Consider the following 21,087-nt stretch of genomic DNA (forward strand, 5'->3'; position numbering starts at 1 on the left):
TGAAATTCATCTACAGCTGATTACATCTGCAGTCAGCTAAGGGGAGTGCCTTCAACAATGAGTGATGTTTAATTTAATTAGCTGGAGGCTTAGGAGAGGTCAGAAGAGAGCTCAACACAGCACAGTCCAAGCAGCTCAGCATACCTCATCTCAGCACTTCACAGCTCAGCCCAGATGTTTGGAGATGCAGAAAGGAATTGCCCTGGGGAAAGATGGTTAAACCCAGAGGCCAGGAAAGAAGACCAGCAGACATTGCACTGTGCCTTCCTGTATAAAAGAGAACTTCACATGAAAGTGAGCTGCCTTCTTCTAAAGAACTGTAAGTTTTTAACTAAATAAATCCCCTTCTATTAAAAGCCAGTCCATCTCTGGTGTGTTCCATTCTGGCAACTCTGGCAGTCTAAAACTGAAACTTATTCCTGCAAAGAAAATGCTAAGCCTACTTATGATTATGCCTAAGAGTCATGCCAGAGAATCTCTTTTGCTGCTCAGATGTGGCCTCTCTCTCTAAGCCAATTAAGCAGGTGAACTCACTGCCCTCCTCCACTACATGGGACATGACGCCCAAGGGGGTAAATCTTCCTGGTAACGTTGTACATGACTACAGGGATGTGCTGGGACCTGGCAACATGGAACTTTCTTGACCAAAAGGGGAAGAAGAGAAATGAGACAAAATAAAATTATAGTGGCTAAGAAATTTCAAACAGAATTGAGAGGTTATCCTGGAAGTTATTTATGCATTATATAGATATCCTTTTTTAGTTTATGATGTATTGGAGTGGCTAGAGGGAACGCTAAAACTGTTGAGCTTTTACAATGTGACTGTGTGATTGTGAAAACCTTGTGTCTGATGCTCCTTTTATCTAGGGTATGGACGGATGAGTAAAAATAAGGATAAAAAGTAAACATAACGGGCAGACAAAAGGTAAAATAAATTGGGTAAGTGGAAACACTAGTTATGGATGACAGGGAGAGGTAGGTGGCATGGCATGTATGAGCTTTTTCTTTTTTCTTTTTTATTTCTTTTCCCGAAATGATGCAAACATACAAAAAATGATCATGGTGATGAATATACAACTATGTGATAATATTTGAGCCACTGACTGTACACCATGTATGAAATATTTGTACATTAAGAATGTTGTATGTTTGTGTTTTATCAATAAAAAATATTAAAAAATAAACAAATAGTGGGGTGGAATAAAGATTGGGTGGATTGCAATACTAGTGGTCAATGAGAGGGAGGGGTAAGGGGTAAGGGATACATGGGCTTTTTCTCTGTCATTTTATTTCCTTTTCTGGAGTGATACAAATGATCTAAAAATGATCATGATGATGAATACACAACTACGTGATGATATTGTGAGCCACTAATTATATACTTTGGATGGACTGTATGGTATGTGAAGATATATCAATAAAAATAGAGATCTTTGCATTTTACTATATATAAATTTTACCTCAAAAAAGAAAAAAATGATACTGAATTCTAGTCAATGATAAATTCTAGTTAATATATGCTGGAGTATTTAGGGGTAAAGTATACTGATATCTGCTTTGAAATGAATAAAAAACAAGACAGACTGGATGGATAAAGAGCTCGGAAGATGAATGGATTTGTGATAAAGCAAATACAGGAAAATATTTATTGCAGATTCTAAGTAGTGAGTGTTGGGGATTGAATCATGCCCCACCCCCAACAAATGGCATGTTCAGGTCCCAACCCCTGGTCCTGTGGGTAGGACCCAATTTCTAAACAGGACTTTTTTTTAAAATTTTTTAATTAATTAAAAAATTAAGAAACCAAATAAAACATCAACATATATAATCAGTAATTCACAATATCATCACTTAGTTGCATATTCATCATTTCTTAGAACATTTGCATTAATTCAGAAAAAGAAATAAAAAGACAATAGAAAAAGAAATAAAACGAACACAGGAAAGGAAAAAAAAAAAAGATTATACCTACCATACCCCTTAACCCTTGCTTTCATTGATCACTAGCATTTCAAACTAAATTTATTTTAGCATTTGTTCCCCCTATTATTTATTTTTATTCCATATGTTCTACTCCTTTGTTGACAAGGTAGATAAAAGGAGCATCAGACACAAGGCTTCCACAATCACACAATCACTTTGTTAAAGCTATATCATTACACAATCATCCTCAAGAAACATGGCTACCGGAACACAGCTCCACATTCTCAGGCAGTTCCCTCCAGCCTTTCTATTACATCTTGAATAACAAGGTGATATCTACTTAATGCGTAAGAATAACCTCCAGGACAACCTCTCAACTCTGTCTGGAATCTCTCAGCCATTGACACTTGGTCTCATTTCACTCTTCCCCCTTTTGGTCGAGAAGGGTTTCTCAATACCTTGGTGCTGAGTTTCAGCTCACAGGTTTTTCTCAATCCCTTGATGCTGAGTCTCAGCTCATTCCAGGACCTCTGTCCCAGGTTGCCATGAAGGTCCATACCCCTGGGAGTCATGTCCCACGCAGAGATGGGGAGGGTGGTGAGACTGCTCATCATATTGGCTGGAGAGAGAGGCCAAATCTGAGCAACAAAAGAGGCTCTCTTGGGGGTGACTCCCAGGGCTAAATTTTAAGTAGACTTGACCTATCCTTTGTGGGGTTAAGTTTCATACAAACAAACCCCAAGACCGGGGACTCAGCCTATAGCTTTGGTTGTCCACACTGCTTGTGAGAATATCAAAAATTCAACTTGGGGAAGTTGAATTTCTCCCCATTCTCACCATTCCCCAAAGGGGGCTTTGCAAATACTTTTCCACTCACTGATCGAATCACTCTGGGATTCATCGCGGCATCACTCTGGACAAACCAACAAAATCTCATGTCCTACCTGAGATTCCAAGTACTTATGGTGTTCAATCAAACTATCTACATAAGTTATATTAGGAAATGCACTAGCCAAAATATAAATTTTGTAACAAATAAACATTTTTTGCTTTAGTCTCACACATAAGGTAACATTTTAAAATATTAATTGCCATCTACTTTCAGCACCCTGCAATAATGACATTCCTTTGTTCTTTCTCATGCAAATACATTTTTAAAATTTGTACATTGTACATTTCACTATTATTATACACTCTAGGCATTCCTAGATTATACCATCTCAATCTTTAACATCTATCTTTCTTTCTGATTTCATTTATGTCCCCAGCACTCCTCCCTCTATCATTCTCACATGCAGCTTCATTCAGTGTTTTAATATAATTGTATTACAGTTAGGTAGTATTGTGCTGTCCATTTCTGAGTTTTTGTATTCAGTCCTGTTGCACAGTCTGTATCCCTTCAGCTCCAGTTACCCAATACCTTACCCTATTTCTATCTCCTGATGGTCTCTCTAAACAGGACTTTTGAATGTTATTAAAAACCAAAAACTCAGTTAAGGTATGCCTAAATTGAATGAGGGTGGGTCTTAATCCAATACGGCTAAAGTCCTTATAAGCAAAGGAAATTGGACACAAAAAGAGAAGCCAAGGGGAGCAGCCAGTAGCTGAAAGTCAACATGCCATATGAACTGCCATGTGACAGAAAAGCCAAGGATGAAGGTTCTTTGAGGAGAAAGAATTAGCTTGCTGATGCCTTGATTTTGGATTTCTCCTAGTGTCAAAACCATGAGCCAATAAATTCCTGTTGTTAAGTCAATTCACTCTATGCTATTTGTTTCAGCAGCCAATGAATGTTCACTGCACAATTTTTCAAGTTTCTACATTTGAAATTGTTTATAATAAAATGTTAGGATAAAAAAGAAGTGACCTTTCCTATTATAAAATTTCCTGCTGCGAAATGTATACAAATCATAACCAAAAAGATCACTTACCAGTTGCTAAAATATACTGTCCATCTTTTGACACCTTGATAGTGGTACAAACAGTAGGCATTTCAAAATCTTGAATAAGTTCAATTCTCCTACGAACATCTAAAACGAGATAAAACAAACTGCTTTGAACATTAAGTCCTTATTCCACACCATAGGAAGTCAAAGTGTGCAAAACTGTCACAGCAACAAAAAATAGGTACAAGAATTTCCCAATGCTTCCAAATCTTGGGAAAGACTCAGTTCCACTTATGCTACTTGCTGTGCCTTGAATAATAAAGTCCCTTGTCTCTGATCCAGGGTCTTATACTTTCTGTCATCATCCACTAGTAAGAGGCTTATAAGTAGGGTAAAATCAAATACCACCAAGAAGATATTAACCACAACACAGTTTTCTTAAGAAAGAAAAGGGGTGCGGGGAGGGGGTGGGGCTGATTTTCCACTATATTAATTCTCCTACAATTTTATAAACTTTCCCATAAATACAAAAGCAATAAATGAGTGAAAAGCATTATAACATGGACCACCATTACAGCAGAAGTAGAAAAATAATTTATACTCACCAACATCTTTCTTCTGCAATGCTCTCTTCTTCCTATCAGAAAGCCACTTAAAGAAAATGAGATTTATTTTAAAACCAATTTCCCTAAATTGTTTTTCTCCTTTCAAAAATAATATATGCTCATATTAAAAAGTTAAAGCCTCAAATATTATAGATTATTACTAACATATGGAATGACTTCATCTTTCTAAGTGAAATAATAAAAAGCAAAACATTAAAAGGAAGAAGTTACTAATAGAAATGTATTATTACAAAGAATAAAACTAGATTTTTTTTAAATGACACTGGAAAATAAGGAAATGTTAATTTTTAAGTCATGTTCACTGAAACCAGATTTTGTTCTGTAATTTAGAGTACCCTAGTTTAGCAAGCAGCATAATTCTACTGCAATAAACAAGTACCAATTATAAAGCATTGGTCAGTGATCATTACCCAAAGCCGTGGATCTCAAACAGAAAGGATTCTTCCTCCCAGAAGCATTTGGTAATTGCTGAAGACATATTTGGTTGTCACACCGCACAGGTGTGGGGTGGGACAGGATATATCACCAGCACCTAGGGGCTAGGTATCAGGATGCTACCAAGTATCCTACATGCACAGTAAAGACCCCAAAATGTCAACTGTGTCAAAATTAAGAAACCCTACTTTAAAGGAATCAAAAGAAAAGCAAACAAATTAATATGTTATTTCTAAAAGCACAAGCACTAATTATAGCCCTTTGCAACACATGGCATTATAATCTTTAGGACTCTCTCTCTCTGGTCATGTGGACTTACTACTCAAGGCCGTAAGCATGACGGTAGGGCAGTGTCTGCTTCTGAACAGCCTGAGTTGGAGCCAGAGCTTTCCTCCTGCCTTTGTACTTAGTCTAGTGATCTATAAGTTTATCCTAGCCTTTGTGATTATATTGCTCTCATATTGTTTTAGGAAGTACTGTTTAATTTAAAGGTGATGTTAAAGTACATCTTTAAAAGTATAACTTCTGGGCATTCATTATATTCTTTCATATCCATGTAACACAAACAGAACAAAGGTACATTGCAGGGCTTCCCCTCTAATAACCAGGATTTGATTTTCTCTTCTCAGGAAGTTACATTCAAGGAAAGAGGCAATTCAACACAATAACCTGATTCATATATCCTAAGCAAAAGAGCTTGGGGCAAAAGGGAGGGGACTGAGACTTCCTTCTAAATGGGAGCCTGGGACCCTAAAAAAATAGAAATTCTCTAACACAGTGATGACAAGACAGAAGGAAAGTTCATCCATGAGTTTCCATATAAAATGACAGCACGACAAGTAAGCACACAAGAAAAAGTGTGTCAGTATGATATAGGCACAAATAAACCTCAAGGTAAAAAAAAAAAAAAGTTCACCTAAGAACAGAAAGCTGTTGTTAACTTCTCTATATTATATAAAGCCATAGCTAATAAGAACTGTACTTTTCCGTTGCCAAATAATTTAATCAGAAACTTAGCGAAAGCGCTCTGGCATGCTGATGACTTAAGTCACTAGACAGGTGCCTCACTGTTGTTTGTATAAAATTTTTTTAAAAAGACTAATTAGATCTTACACTTGAGGTAGGTCAAACAAAATAGTCAAGTTGTTGATAAGTTGCACATATGTTAACACAAAAATTAAAAAAAATATTCATTGGTATATATTACATTATTGAATGAATCTTTACTGATGTATGATTTTGTAACATGGTGGTGTATAAAAGTTTTCCAAAATTCTGATTTTCACTTGAAAGCAAATTTTATCACTGGCAGCAAATAATGACAGTTGCTTTTCTCTGAAGTGACAGGTACGCTTTGCTCATTTTCAAGAAAATGCCTGACAAATATCTAAGACTGAATAACAATAGTTTATTATAATATGTCATATTTTCAAGTAAAAACTGCATTTCATGAAAACAGCAGTTAATTTAGCTCGCAACTCAAACAACTGCATGGTGCTTTTCCTTAAGACAATCATTGTGCTTGGTATGCAGAAGTGCTTCATGCATGCTTATTTCATCACAGAATATTAAAATGAGTTGTACTCCAGGATTGAGATTCAGTCAAACTAATAATCAATGTTTTTCAAAGACACTCAAGTAAAACTAGCATATTTTTAACAGCAAGTACATGGCAGTGAATGCAAAGATCACTCATAGAGTCTGGTGTCACTACTTTGACTCATAAGGTGCCAACAGTTTTATCCACCATTGCTTTTGCATTATCAAAGCAAATGTCAACAATGAAAAAGGCAACAACATCTTAGCACTATTGTGAAAACAGCTTGTCTTCACAGGCCTCCTGACAGAGCCTTTGGAAATTCCAGGGACTCACAGACCATGCTTTGTGAACTAAAAAATAATAGTGAAGCAAAGGCCAAGGTCAAGCCTGTACAATTAAAGAGGATACAAACATGCTTAAGCATTAGAAAATCACCAAAAATAAAAATCCCCTACCCTCTTAAAGCTTTCTTTCAAGTGAGGGAAGACACAAACAAAGAACCAAGTAAAATAAATAGAATGCCAGATGATAATGTGCAACTATGGAGAAAAATAAAGCAAGGAAAGAAAGTTTAGGGAATGCTGGGGAAGGAATAAAATTTTAAACAAGATTAGCCTTCTCTCAGGGTGGGCCATGGTGTCTCTTTAGTAAAGATTTGAAAGATGTAAGGAAGCAAACCTCGTGACTCTCTGGGAGAAAAACAGTCAAGCAGAGAGAATTCCAACTGTGAAGGCAGGGAGTTCCAAGATAATGCTCCAGGGTTCCAGAATCTTTGAACAGAATCTTTGAACAACTAGAAAAGACTGGCAGAGCCACCTTTTTCAAAACTTCAAAAAACAGTTAACTGAGCAGACACAGAATCAAGAAAACACAACTCATAACTGGTAGGAGACGCTCATGGCACCCTTGACGGGGCAACCCTTCCACTGTGAGAAGAGGAGCCAGGCTACACTCTCACTGTGGGATCCTAGCCCTGTTCTGGAGGAGTGACTGCATGTCAATGTCAATCTATTGACTGGCAGCATGAAGGACTGAACCAGTACACTTGTTTCTGTCCACCCTACCAGAACTTGCCCTGCATCGAGAAGCACCCTACAGACATCTAAAACAGTGTAGGACACAATCAAATCGAAGCTGCCTGGAACAAAGAATTACTTGCACAAGATATATAACAGAACACCTTGGAGTGGGGGGCAGAGTCTATTCTATAAGGAGCAGAGAAAACATTTGGTTCCAGGAGAATGAGAAAAATCCTAAAGCCAGGAATGCACGTATGCCCAGAACAAGATGCATGCTCAGAAAAGCAGAGAGGATCCCACACTTTTGTCTCAGGCAAATCTTCTTGTTAAAAGAGCCAAACTCTGAAAGACAGCACCAACCAGCAGGAGCCAATTTACAAAAACAGGGAAAGGTATGTTTTTTCATTGATTTGTTTGTTTTTGTTAGCTCTTGGCATTCAAGGAAATCTGTCACTTCATTAGTTGGATACAAACTAAAGGAACAGACAGCTCAGAGACTAAATTACAGGCTTAACATATTACAATGTACAATGTGCAACAAACAATTACAAGACCAGGACAGGAAATGATGCCCATTCAAAGAAACAAAATAAAAATTCAAAAACCATCTATGAAGAAGACCAGACTCTGAATATACCAAACACTTTAAAAATATGATCTTTAATATGCTCAAAGAGATAAAGGACACACAGAGAAGTTGAAAACCACAATAAATGAAATGAAAACCTAGAGGGTTTCAACTGCAAATTGGGGCTAGAAGAAAAAAGAATCAGTGATCTCAGAAATGAGAAAATTGAAATTATTCAGCTGTGAACATCTATGGAAGCCCAATGGGACACATCCCTGTTTTGGAAAACTTGACAAAAGTGCAGGCAAAGCTCATCAAACCTGATCACCTTTCGGTCCAGCTTCTAGAGCGATGACATAAGGTCCTAGTCTATCAGTATCGACCAGCTCCCCTAGGCAATGTCACTCGCCTCTGGGCCTCCCCGCGGCAGTGTCACTCGCCTCTGTGTCTCCCCGAGTCGGGGACCGGCCAGGACACAGATCAGAGAGAGATCAGAGAGAGGAGAAGAGAGGGTCGGCCACGAGAGGACGGCAAAGAGCTCGAGAGTGAGGGGGACTGGTAATGACTCACTTCAGGAAGAGACTTGCCGCAGCTGAGACTATAAATCTTCACTTCGTTGAGGCAAGACACCTGCATGGCGGCGCCGAATAGCGGATAATTGCTTCGCGCTCGGAGCTCCACTAGCCGGGTACACTCTGGCGGCAAAATCTCAGGGGATCAGCCGCGCGGCCCCCAGTGGGCGAGCTCTGATGACGTACTTCCTCGGGTTCCCGGATGAGAGGATATGTCAGAATTAGAGAAGGGAGGGGCCACGCGTAGGAGGAGCTCTAAGGAGGCTGGGAGGCTCACAGAGACAATGATACTGCGCGCGCAAAATCCCAGGCGACAGGAAGCAGATTTAGTCACTTTCCGCGGGGAGATCTAGGGGTCCTGGGCGGGGCGGAGCGGCGCTGGTGGGACTGATGAGGAGCTTTGGGGTTTCGGTTGAGTGAAGGCGGCCAGTGTGCGGGTGCAGTACTAAATATATATTACTTTTTTCGGGTTTTCTCTAACAGTCATCCATTAACTAATGAGAAAAAATCGCGAGCAAACTGACATTTTGGTAATAAAACGGGAAGAAGTGGATTTGAATTTAGACCCATTGGGACGGCTGTGGGTAATCACAGACGCAGCCCTTGCCTTGCGCATCGTTTTCAGAAAGTTTTCACCATTTCTCTCTTGCTCGGCCATCTGCACACAACTGCCTTTACTGTTGCTTAAATCTTAGGACTGAAAATTCTTGGTTTAACCTGATGAAACTCTAAGGGAAAGCGTAGCGCCAACTGTGCTGTGATACTGAGCCTTTTGAAAGTGGAACTTAGTACCCACTTCCCTTACTAAACAGCGTCTGCGTTCTTCCAAATTACAAATTGGAGAAAGAGCCAATTAAAGGTACAGTGTGACAACACTGCCTTTGTATCTTCCTGCTATATACTGCCTGGTTGGTTTAGCCCTCACATGCGGGCACAGTGGCATTGCTTATAATAATAACGTAGGACAAAACGCCTCAAATCAAAAGTGGTTTCAAATGTCATATTAATTCTTCAAAAAAAAGAGATTTTTCTGGCCTACAGACACCAGTTTCGTACTCCCTATTCGAATATTACCACAGAATTTCACACCAGCCCGCAGGCTTAGCATGTTTTGTCTACACCTAAATTCCTTTATTGACCTCTCAGTATTGTGTTGTGGCTATTTTTTGTGGGGGGGGCGGGGGTAGATACTACTAATATTTTACATTTTTTACATATTTACATTTAATAATGTAAACAAGGATAAATTCCTAAAGTCAGTCCTCAAGTTCAAGGTCCAAAATGAAGTAATTTCCAAATTTTCTGCACTGCGTATCTATTACATTTATAGAAAAACAAGCTATAAATGTTACTGGGAAAGACTGCATAATGTATCACAAACCCTGGAGCCAGACTATCAGGGTTCAAATCCTAACTTTGCCACTTTTAGCTGAATGACCTTAGGTAAATTGCTTAACCTTTCTATGCCTCCCAAGCACCCACATCATAGAATTACAATAATTAAATTCACTCATATTTGTAGAGTGTTTGGCACCATGCCTGGCATGTAGGAACTACCATGTGTTTGTAAAATAGAATAAGTGCCATACGTTAAATAAATATAAATTTATCCAAATTCTATCAGCATCTCCTTTTTTAAAACAGCTTTATGGAGATATAGTTTATAGACCAGAAAGTCACCCATTTAAAGTATACAATATACGATTGTTAGAATATTCACAGAGTTACACAACCATCACCACTGTCAAATTTAGAGCATTTTCATCACCTGGAAAAGAAACCTAGAGCCCATTCATGTCCCTACATCCTCTCCTCCCAGCCCTGGGAAACCACTAATCTTTATGTTGAGTTTCTTGTAACTTGATGTTCAACTTTATTTTCACAATTGCTTGCTTTATATATATAAAATACTATATATATATATAGTATTAAACATCATTAAATCAAATGTTTTCTTTGTACAAGAGCTGGGATTACTTTCGTTCAGTTAAGGTAATCTACAGAATTCAGATTTACACTTGCAACTGAAATGGATCATTTTCTTGCTTATTAGAGAAGTTGTAGGTTTGCAGAAAATAAAGTTGCCATAGAAACCCCACCCCATCCCCGTTATCTCTTATTAAAATTTTGATTTAGTGTAGTACCTTTGTTACAATTGATGAAACGATTATTACTATAAATTATACTATTAACCATAGTCTCTAGTTCACAGTCGCTGTGTTGTACTCGCCTATGGTTTTTTGAGATGGATCATTTTGAGCAACATGTTATATTAGTTCGTGGTGAGATAAGGACTGCTGGATTTAGCATTTTTGTTTCTACTATAACTGTCAAAGTCCACTCCAAATTTTGCCTCCTTCCTGACACTTTCTTTGATGAAATATGCAGGACTCCCATCCTCCTTGGGGTGGCAGTGTGCTTTGGTAGAAAGCTCATGGGCTTCCCAGTGATCATAGGCCTTTTAAAGTCATAAAAATAGAAAATTATAATTTTCCAAAACATGCAGTATGATTTTTAGGAAATCATAAATAATTTTATACACATATTAGTTTTATTAACTCTCTTTCAAGAACATATTGTAGGGCAGTGCGACAGTAGCTCAGTGGCAGAATTCTGGCCAGCCATGCCAGAGACCCGGGTTCGATTTCTGGTTCTTGCCCATGTGAAAAAAAAAAAATGTATTGTAAAAGTCCATTGAAAATTTAGTTTGAAATGCTAGTGATCGATGAAAGGGAGGAGTAAGGGGTATGGTATGTATAATTTTTTTTTCTGCTTTCGTTTTATTTTTTCTGTTGTCTTTTTATTTCTTTTTCTGAATTGATGCAAATGTTCTAAAAAATGATCATGATAATGAATATGCAACTATGTGATGATATTGTGAATTACTGATTATATATGTAGAACAGAATGATCATATGTTAAGAATGTTTATGTTTCTTTCTTGTCATTTTTGTAATTTAAAAATTAAAATAAATAAATAAATAAAAGTCCATTGACTGTAAAGCACTTAGAATAGCATCTGTCACGTAAGTGCTATGTACATATTAGATAAAAGGTATACAAATCATACTCCTAATTATGAGCCCTAGGCCATTTTGCTTTATTTTATTCAATCCTATTTCCCATTGACCTCTATGTTTGCCTTCGACTTCATTAGCATCGATTTCATGATTCTGGTTTTGAATCTTTTCCTTTGCATATCTGGACTCTGGAATACCCCCCACCCTCCTTATGTCCAAATCCTTCCGTCTCCTCAAAATTCACCTTTTGAATATTTTGCTCATTCTCATGCTTCTACTGTACTATGGAAACTACTTTATGGTAGCTGTATCCTTTATTTCTGACTGATAGCTTTTTATTACCAGATTACACAATCACTGAAGTCATCCTATGAGTACACTAATAATGCACGTGAATGCAAAGCTATATCATATGCCTAGACTTGGCATTTCTTCAGGCACTAGGATTTCCTCCAGTTACCACAGCATCTCAGGGCTAATTAAAATTAGCCTTTTTAAAGAGCCCATAAAATGTCTTCCTTTATTAAACTTGGCATGGGCTCCTTTTGAACATGTTCTTCACTCTGTTATTTTCTTCCTCCCTCAGTTTTACAATAAGAAATTTTAAACACATTTAAAAGTATAATTGTTATTGAATTCACATATATATCACCAGCTGTATCCTCACCACTCCCTCACCCTAGGATTATTTTGAGTTATTTTTGAAGCCAATCTATGGCAATTATCGTTGTGGATTGTAATTTTGCTTCTCTGGCACTCCCCTTCTCCACCCTCCTCCCACCACCACCCCAGCCATTAGACTGGCACGAGACTGGGTTTTACATATCTCTGTGTTCTCAGGGCCTGACTCAGTATCTGGTATAAAGTCCACTCCCGATAAAAATGGACCAATTAAATGATCACTTATCCTGACTCAAAGTCTTAATGCTTTGCACCATACATTTTGGCCTTTGGTAATATTTGAAACTATTTAGTTCAGTGCCTGGTGATTCCTTATTATTCAAATATGTTTATTATGCATCTTGTCTCTCCAACAGGAGTGTCACAGCCTTAGAGTCTGGGACCACACGCAAGGGAACACAGTGTTTTCTGCGAGATAAAAGGAGGCATACTTCGTCCTCAGTCCCAGGACAATTTCTTCTCCACAGTAATTAGCCTAAGGGTTTGACCAGCTTCGCGGTTGGTGGTCAAGCTGCTTTCCATTGAGGACTGAGCTGCAAAGCAGAATGCAACTTCTCCAGGGTTTCTAGTATCATCTCTGAAACAAGCATGCAGTTCCCAGGCACTATAACCAGGCTAAGAGCAAAGACTCCAGAACTAGACTGCCTGAGTCCAAGTCTGGACTACCAGTTGCTACATGTACGGAGAATCTTAAACAAATCAACCTAACTTCTCTCTGCCTCAATTTCCTCACCTGCAAAATGAAGATAATGATATTCCTTATTGAAGAGGGTTGCTGTGAAGATAAAATGAGTTGATACCATAGTGAGTATTCCAGGAAATATTTCTTTAACATCCTGAAATTAGATTTTATCTTACATGTCATAGTTCAATTAACAGAGGTTTTTTTCCTTTAGTAGTACATGAGATTATGATTTACCTTATGTTTAATGGACTTTTTGATTCAATAAAATCCAGTACATGTAAAAAACATTTAGAGAAGAGCCTCGTTTAGTAAGCACTATGTAACTACTAGTGATTGTTATTTACTTCAAAACTGTTTAAGGTGAAAAAGTGTTAAATAATACATCCCAAATAATCTTAAATGTCCTGGTATCAATTGCCATTCCAGAAGCTTTCCTTCAGAAAATATTGAGCTTCCTCTCCCCATTCCTTTTTTTTTTTTTTAACAAAGTTTGATATTCTTTATTATTATATTTAAAGCAAATGATAAATCCACATTTCAAGGATGACAGCTTGCTATTATTGAAGATAGCTTCGAAGTTTTACTGCAATTTCAAAAATAGCAATGTCACAACAGCTCAAATATGTCCGCGACTTCTCGCTCAGTGTCAAGCCCCCGGCCGGCGGGTGAGACAATGAGGAGAGACAGAGAGACGCAGACAAATCCGCGCTGGTGAGAAACACAGATCCAAGACACGTAGCAGTTGTAAGCACAGACCTTTACTGGAGCTAAGCTTGCATTCTCTGTTACAGGTTCCGCGCGGGACAAGATACCCCGCGGGGGAACAACCTCTATGCGGCCGTCAGGCACGGCTCCCTGTGGGTCGTCTCCACCCACCCCGTCCGGGTAACCTCTTATATACTGTGCCCAAACCCAATAGGTTAGTGCCACGTATACAGAGGTGATTGGAAGATAGGGTTGGTGGGCGTGTGCGTCATTTGCGGAAGCAGGATGTGAGCGCCATCTTGGCTCACTCGATGGGCGGGGGGAACTCTAGAGCAGGCTGCAGCGTGTCCACTAGGCCAAACCCGGAAAGCGGCTCTCTACATCTCCCCCTTTTTGTTTTTATAAGAGGCATGGTCCGTAGACCGTATTCTTGTACCCAGTGTCTCTATTGATGATGGTGCTCCCGTGGGCCTGAGTGGCTCACAACATAGTTTGGTGCTTTGGGGAGTCTGGACTAGGCTCGCGTCATCACACGACGGAGCCTCTGGCACCGACCAGAATGCTCACCTCATATAGAGACCGGAGAGTCCGTGAACTGGATACCACGTGACTCCTCCCTGCAGTGCTTCGCCTCGCAACTGGGTCAAGCGGGGATTATGAGAGCGACAGCCAGGGCATAGGAAACGCTGCGGAGGCCTCGGTGCAATGGCTAGAGCCAAGCCCAGTCTGGCCAGGACTGCGGCCGCAGCTCCACCGTCGAGGCGGCTAGGCGCGCAAAATTAACAGCCTCTGGTGCCTAGCTAAACACGGGTAGTGGCCAGGGAGCCTGCAACAAACCTTGCTGACAAGAGCTTTGCCCCAGGTGATTCAGACGGGCTATCTATCGAGGAGGGACGCACACCCACATTTGACTGGGAAGACATAGCTAACATGGTAGAAACACGTAGTTGCTGCTGTGTCTGGAACAAGCGTTCTAACAAACATTTAACAGTGACTAAGCCCACTAATAGTCCCACTGCCACGAGAACCCAAGTAGTCAAATTGGGCCAAGAGAACCAAGAGGTGACTCGGTTCCACAGACTTTGTACAGTCTCGCCCAGTTTGGAAAGGTCGAAGGCAACGGGGGTTAACTTGATCTTCCCAAGCACTTTAAGGTCTGATTCCACCTGTTGGGAGAGTGGGGGGTATTAAAACTGGTCCCCCCTCTAAACAATCGAAGGGTGACCAGCGTTTTCGTTGCCATCTCGTCAGTCGCCGCCATCATCAGCAGAGTTGGAGGCCGGGTCGGACGGTTCAGGTTGAAGGTTTGCTGATTTGTTGGGCAGCAGTTCCTCGGCGCCCCTGGGCGGTGTCACGGTTCTCACCAGTCTCTCCGGAATCCACACCGGCTGGCGTCTTGGTTCCTGGGGAAAAACACAAACAGAGCCTCTGGCCCAGCTGAGCACTGGGTCAGGGCCTTGCCATTGTCCTGACAGGACATCCTTCCAACGGACTAGACCTCTATGTGGAGGACTCGGAGTGGTGTGCTGTAGGGCAGGTGTCATTCCTTGTGCATTTTCATTTAAAAAATTATATGTAAATAAGGCTACAGACAGTTGAGCCTTCGGGGACAGGCCGTGGCCTATTCCCCCTTTCTGTTTTTTGAGCAAGTCTTTAAGAGACCTGTGTGCTCTTTCAATGATTCCTTGCCCTTGAGGGTTGTAAGGGATACCATGTTTTAATTGCACTTCCATATTTGCACAAAATCTTTGGAAGGCTTTGCTGGTGTAAGCAGGTCCGTTATCTGTTTTTAATATTTTCGGCTTACCCCAAGCTGCCCAAGCGGCAAGGCAGTGTGCAATTACTTGGTGGACTCTTTCTCCTGATTCGGCAGAGGCAAATAAAACTTGAGAACAAGTATCCACTGACACATGCAGGTATTTAACTTTACCATAGACTCCATGCAATTATTAACGGCTCTTAAATCATGTAACAATCTCCATCTGCCTGATTTTTTCTTTATGACAAATACGGGTGTGTTCCAAGGCGATGTGGAGGGAATGATATGGCTCTCTTTTAGCTGTATAGACACTAGAGTATGCAATGCTGAGAGTTTTTCCTGTGATAATGGCCACTGAGGCACCCACACCGGGGTACTGGTCTTCCATTTTAGTTTTATAGGTGTGGGTGGGAATTTCCCCTCAGTGGCCCCTAGGAAAAACCCAGGCCTCGTCTGTCAGAATTGGAGACAGCTTGTATAGGCCTTGCGCGCCCGTGCAATGAGGCTCCTAAGCCTTTGCCGGGGACATATCCCATTCCTTTTAACAAGCGCTTAGAAGTTGGAGAGCAGCCACTGTAATTACCTGATTCGGCCACCAGAGGGAGCCCGTGGTGAGGGTTTTTGGCGAGATCACCAAAACCATTCACCGGAAGCCGCCGCGTCCCTGCAGCAGGCGCTGGCGGGGCGGAAGGCTGCGTGGGTGAGACAGGGGGCCTCCCCCAATCGATCAGCGGAGGCGCGTCTGCACCCTCGGTCTCATCACCATCTGACTCTGAGTCAGAGGTGTCTGAACTAGCGTCTGACTCTGGCGGCTTGCCTTTACGGGAGCCGTCCGCAGACGAAACTGACTGAGTTTCTTGGAGCGCGTGCCGTGCCTGCAGCAGGGCGGAAGACGGACTTAGGCCTGTAGCATTCTCCGCCTCAAGACAAGCACGAACGGTCTCCCATATAGGGACCAGGATCGGGTCCATACAAAGGCCCGTCCGGCGCGCCCGTTCTATGTCGTTACCAAGTTTTAACCAAGAAGGCAGACTAAGGCTCCCGGAGTGGGCGAACCAAGGTGCAAAAGCAGCAACATCGTCTAAGAACCGCAGGAGGGAACTCTTCCTAACCGAGATGCCCCGCTGCTTCAAAAGGGTTTTTAAAGGGGGTAATAAAGGTGAACTTCCTGACTGCCCCATGCTTGCAGTCGGCACTGTACTTTAATCACTCGGGGAGCTCTCCCGAGTCACCGGGGCTACCTGAAAGCCCGCGGCCCTTAACTCTCACGTAATAGGAAGCACTCACCTTCCCACGGTGATCAGGCGTGGAAAGTCCGCCGCGAACTCAGGATGCGCGTCCTCACCAGCTCGGGGAAAGGCAGCAGAAGGGTTCCCCGTACGGGCCACCACTTGTCCGCGACTTCTCGCTCAGCGTCAAGCCCCCGGCCGGCGGGTGAGACAATGAGGAGAGACAGAGAGACGCAGACAAATCCGCGCTGGTGAGAAACACAGATCCAAGACACGTAGCAGTTGTAAGCACAGACCTTTACTGGAGCTAAGCTTGCATTCTCTGTTACAGGTTCCGCGCGGGACAAGATACCCCGCGGGGGAACAACCTCTATGCGGCCGTCAGGCACGGCTCCCTGTGGGTCGTCTCCACCCACCCCGTCCGGGTAACCTCTTATATACTGTGCCCAAACCCAATAGGTTAGTGCCACGTATACAGAGGTGATTGGAAGATAGGGTTGGTGGGCGTGTGCGTCATTTGCGGAAGCAGGATGTGAGCGCCATCTTGGCTCACTCGATGGGCGGGGGGAACTCTAGAGCAGGCTGCAGCGTGTCCACTAGGCCAAACCCGGAAAGCGGCTCTCTACACAAATACTTTGCTTTTTAAAGTGATTACTTTTAATGTAGGGATACTATAAAGTGAGATTACTTCCTGCCACATCTCACAACTGACAAAGTTGGAGAGTCAAGATAAAAGCCATTTACGTGGCTTTTAGTTATACCTCTTTTAAGACTACCTATGAGAAAATAAACTAACGTGCTATTTACTGAAAGGAGAAAATAAAAGCAGAGAAAAAAAAGGATCCTTCATGGTCTTTCATTCATTTAATCAATGAAGACACACAAGGCAGTATCTTTCTCTATAAATTGGTCTCTTCTATGACTAGACTTTTCTCTTTGTTGTTGATTCTGTCCAGTGCAATTGCTGCTATCATCAGCATCCATTGTTTCAGTTTTTAGTCTCCATCCTGCTTCTGAATGAGGCAAATCATCAGGCAAAGAAGCCAAGCAACTTTGAATCATCTCAATGATGCATTCCAAATGCTTCTGAAACCACTCAGCTGTTTCAAGGCATTGACGTTTCTGCACTTTTATTATAACTCTCAATGTCTCTCTGGATTGGTAGGGTCGGTACTCATTTACAAGATGATGCACATGTACAAAAAGCAACATAAGATCTTCGAGCTTCTTGTTTTATAATTTCAGGGCTCCTTATCAAAATATGTAAAGTCTAAGAAATTAATAAGGATAATTAGTTTTCCTTATTGAGTTTTCTCAGTTCATCCTGTGTAGGATGAAGCCATTCAATGCCCTGACTTTCCTAAGGGCGGATAATCAGATCATCATGTTGGAACTGGTTGCCAAACATCATATAACTAACTTTTATTGGAGATGGAGGCTTGGGAACCAGGTGTTCCTGAGTATTTTCATCTGTACATTCCTTAATGTACTGCATCGGAGGTGGTGGAAGTGTACTCAATTGATATGGTTCACCCATTGTGGAAGATCAGGACCCTAGCTCTAGGTTTTCACTGGTAATGCCATCGCCACCACAGCCCCACTACCCTCTCCCCAGTCTTTAACTCCACAACAAATCAATCTCCAAATACTTTTGATTTTATCTTTCAAATATCATATTCTTCTTCTCTGTTCCCACACTACACAAGGAGTTCAAATCCCACCTAGCCTATTGCAATCTTTTTTGCAGGTCTCCCTGCCTCAACTCTGTCTGCCACATGAGACAAAGTGATCTTTCTAAGAGACAAATATGATCATGTCATATTTCAACTCAAAATTTCAATTCTCCCAAGGTGGAAAAGAAAAAAATTTACATACCTTTACTTGCTTTAAGCCCTTCAACACCTGACCCCTTCTTATTTTCCCAACTTCAGTACCAGATGTTGCCAACTTTTTCCCCATGCCCGAAATCCCCATGACTCACTTGCTCCAGTCTCCAAAAATATTTAATTACTTGTAGCTGCAAAAATATGAGACTCTTTCTTGGCCCCTTCACACCTTTGCACGTGAAGTTCTGGCTTTTTATAATACCCTCCCTCTGCCCACCTAGAAAACTTCATTCATACTTCTTTACCTCCAGGAGACTTTAGATATTAAACTATATTCTCATTGCATATTTAATATAATCACACTTCAGTGTTTCTTAAATTGGGGAAAAGTTACAGATATATTCTCAATATAACACTTTGAGTTTTCCTCTTTCAATGATAACATTTAAAACTTGATATGCATTCTGGGATGATGGTGGAATAGGATAGGTCAAGTTCATCCCTGTTCCAAGGAACAGCTAGAGAAGGGATGGGAAAGTGATTAGACTTTGATTCCAGGGTGTAGGTGATTTGGGGAGGATCTTTGACACAATGTAGGGAAGCCCTGGCTGCAAAAGCTGAAGAATTGAGATGGACAGAACCAGAGACCATCTAGCTAGTGCAAACAGCCTGCCACACCCATTTTCAATGGAGGCCCAGAGCCCTCAGGAGTGCACAGAGAGGGAGATAGGGACAAGGAAGCTCACAGGTGCCAGTATATCATCCCCAAACCATGCCTATACTGGCACTGAAACCCATCAGTGCACTCTTGTGCCTCACATCCTACTCCATATCCATCCTGTAAATGCAAAGCATAAGTCTACTGAAGGAAATAAACTTCCAAAGGAACCTTATCAAGTTATTTACATGCCTTGAAGGCAACAGAAGATCACTAAGCATGTCAGGATTCAGATAGATATAGCCCATTCTAATGACCAAATTAAAACACTGGAAGAGACACACAGATATTAGAGCAACTAAACAAAGATGCTCATATAACTACAGTAAATAAAATCAATGGGATGGCTAAGGAGATTTAAAAAAAAAAGACACTATAAGAGCATAAAGAATTTGAGAGAATAAATAGAAAAACAGCAGATATTACAGAGATTAAAGATACAGTAGACCAAAAATATACTAGAGACATATAACAGCAGATTTGAAGAGGCAGAAGAAAGAATAAGTGAACTAGAGGACAGGGCAACTGATTTCGAACACATAAATCAGCAAATGGCAAAAAAAAAAAAGGAAAATTTTGAATTGGATGGGAAATGGTGGACAAAAAAAGTGCACAAATATAACAGTCACCAGTGTCCCAGAAGAAGAAGAGAAGAGTAAAGGGCTAGGAAGATTAGTAGAGGTATAAAGGGGGAAAACTTCCCAGTCCTTGTAAAGGACATAAATATACAAATCAGAAAAGTCCAATGAACTTCAAATAGAATAAAGCCAAATGGGCCTTCCCCAAGACACATACTAATCTGTCTGTCAAATGTTGAAGAGAAGCAGAAACTCCTGAAAGCAACAAGAGAAAAACAATCTACTATATACAAGGGAAAAACCATATGAGACTGAGTTTGGACTACTCAACTGGCACTATGGAGGGAAGAAGGCAGTAGTATGATATATTTAAGATCCTGAAATAGAAAGACTTCCAGCCAAGAATTCTATACCCAACCAAATTATCCTTCAGAACTGAGGGAGAGATTAAAATTTTCACAGACAAACAAATGCTGAAAGAATTTGTCAACAAGAGACCGGCCCTACAAGAAATACTAAAGGGAGATCTGCTGGATGAAAAAAAAAAAAAAAAAAAGGCAAGAGAGGGAAGTCTGGAGGAGGGTACAGAATTGAAGAGTACCAGTAACGGTAACTTGAAGGATTAAAAGAGAAAGAGGGAAAAGAATATATAGATCTGACAAATAAAATCCAAATGATAAGATGATAGATTCAAGAAACACTTTTACACAAATAATTCTGAATGTTAATGGACTAAACTTGCCACTTAAAAGATACAGATTGGAAGAATGGATTAAAAATGTAATCCAGCTATATGCTGCTTATAAGAGACTCCTTTTAGAAATAAGATACAAAATAGAGTGAAAGTAATAGAATGGAAAAAGATAGTCCACACAAGCTGTAACCAAAAGAAAGCAGGAGTAGCTATAGTAATATCAGACAAAATAAACTTTAAATGTAAAGACATCATAAGAGACAAAGAAGGACAGTATATTTTAATAAAAGGGACAAATCACCAAAAAGAAATAAAAATCATAAATGTTTATGCTCCCAGTCAAGGAGCTTCAATGCACAGGAGACAAACTGACAAAATTGAAGGGAGCTATAGGTGTTTCAACGATAATAGGAGATTTCAATACACCACTCTCCTCTATAGATAGAGCGACCAGACAGAGGATCAGCAAGGAAACACAGAACTTAAACAATTTGATAAATGAATTAGGCCTAACAGACTTATGTAGGTCATTATACCCCAAAACGCCAGGATATACATTCTTCTCTAGTGCTCATGGAACATTCTCCCGGATAGATCATATGCTGGGGCACAAAACGGGTCTT

The 21,087-nt window shown here is 40.7% G+C and overlaps 1 protein-coding gene, 1 long non-coding RNA gene and 1 pseudogene across 4 annotated transcripts in view; 1 reads left to right on the top strand and 2 right to left on the bottom strand.

Moving 5' to 3' along the window:
* NOL10 (nucleolar protein 10) overlaps positions 1-8,763 on the bottom strand; it is a 156,498-nt gene extending 147,735 nt beyond the window's left edge. Inside the window, exons 1-3 of one of the 3 annotated variants that reach the window (XM_077153179.1) lie at positions 8,568-8,763; positions 4,415-4,460; positions 3,855-3,953 (exon numbers count right to left, since the gene is read on the bottom strand). In XM_077153179.1, coding sequence (XP_077009294.1) covers positions 3,855-3,953; positions 4,415-4,460; positions 8,568-8,633 — 211 coding nt within the window. In that variant the 5' untranslated portion in view covers positions 8,634-8,763. The remainder of the gene's footprint in view (positions 1-3,854; positions 3,954-4,414; positions 4,461-8,567) is intronic. The other 2 variants (XM_077153180.1, XM_077153181.1) reach the window with 2 other exon arrangements.
* On the top strand, positions 8,748-13,284 carry LOC143677326 (uncharacterized). The gene is made up of 3 exons (XR_013172511.1): positions 8,748-9,006; positions 9,265-9,428; positions 12,627-13,284. It is a non-coding gene; the product is annotated as an uncharacterized LOC143677326 (long non-coding RNA).
* Positions 13,285-17,494: 4,210 nt separating this feature from the next.
* On the bottom strand, positions 17,495-18,241 carry LOC143676092 (mediator of RNA polymerase II transcription subunit 7-like; annotated as a pseudogene).
* Positions 18,242-21,087: the final 2,846 nt, after the last annotated feature.

Source organism: Tamandua tetradactyla, chromosome 3, assembly GCF_023851605.1.
Source record: "Tamandua tetradactyla isolate mTamTet1 chromosome 3, mTamTet1.pri, whole genome shotgun sequence".
Lineage (NCBI taxonomy): Eukaryota > Metazoa > Chordata > Mammalia > Pilosa > Myrmecophagidae > Tamandua > Tamandua tetradactyla.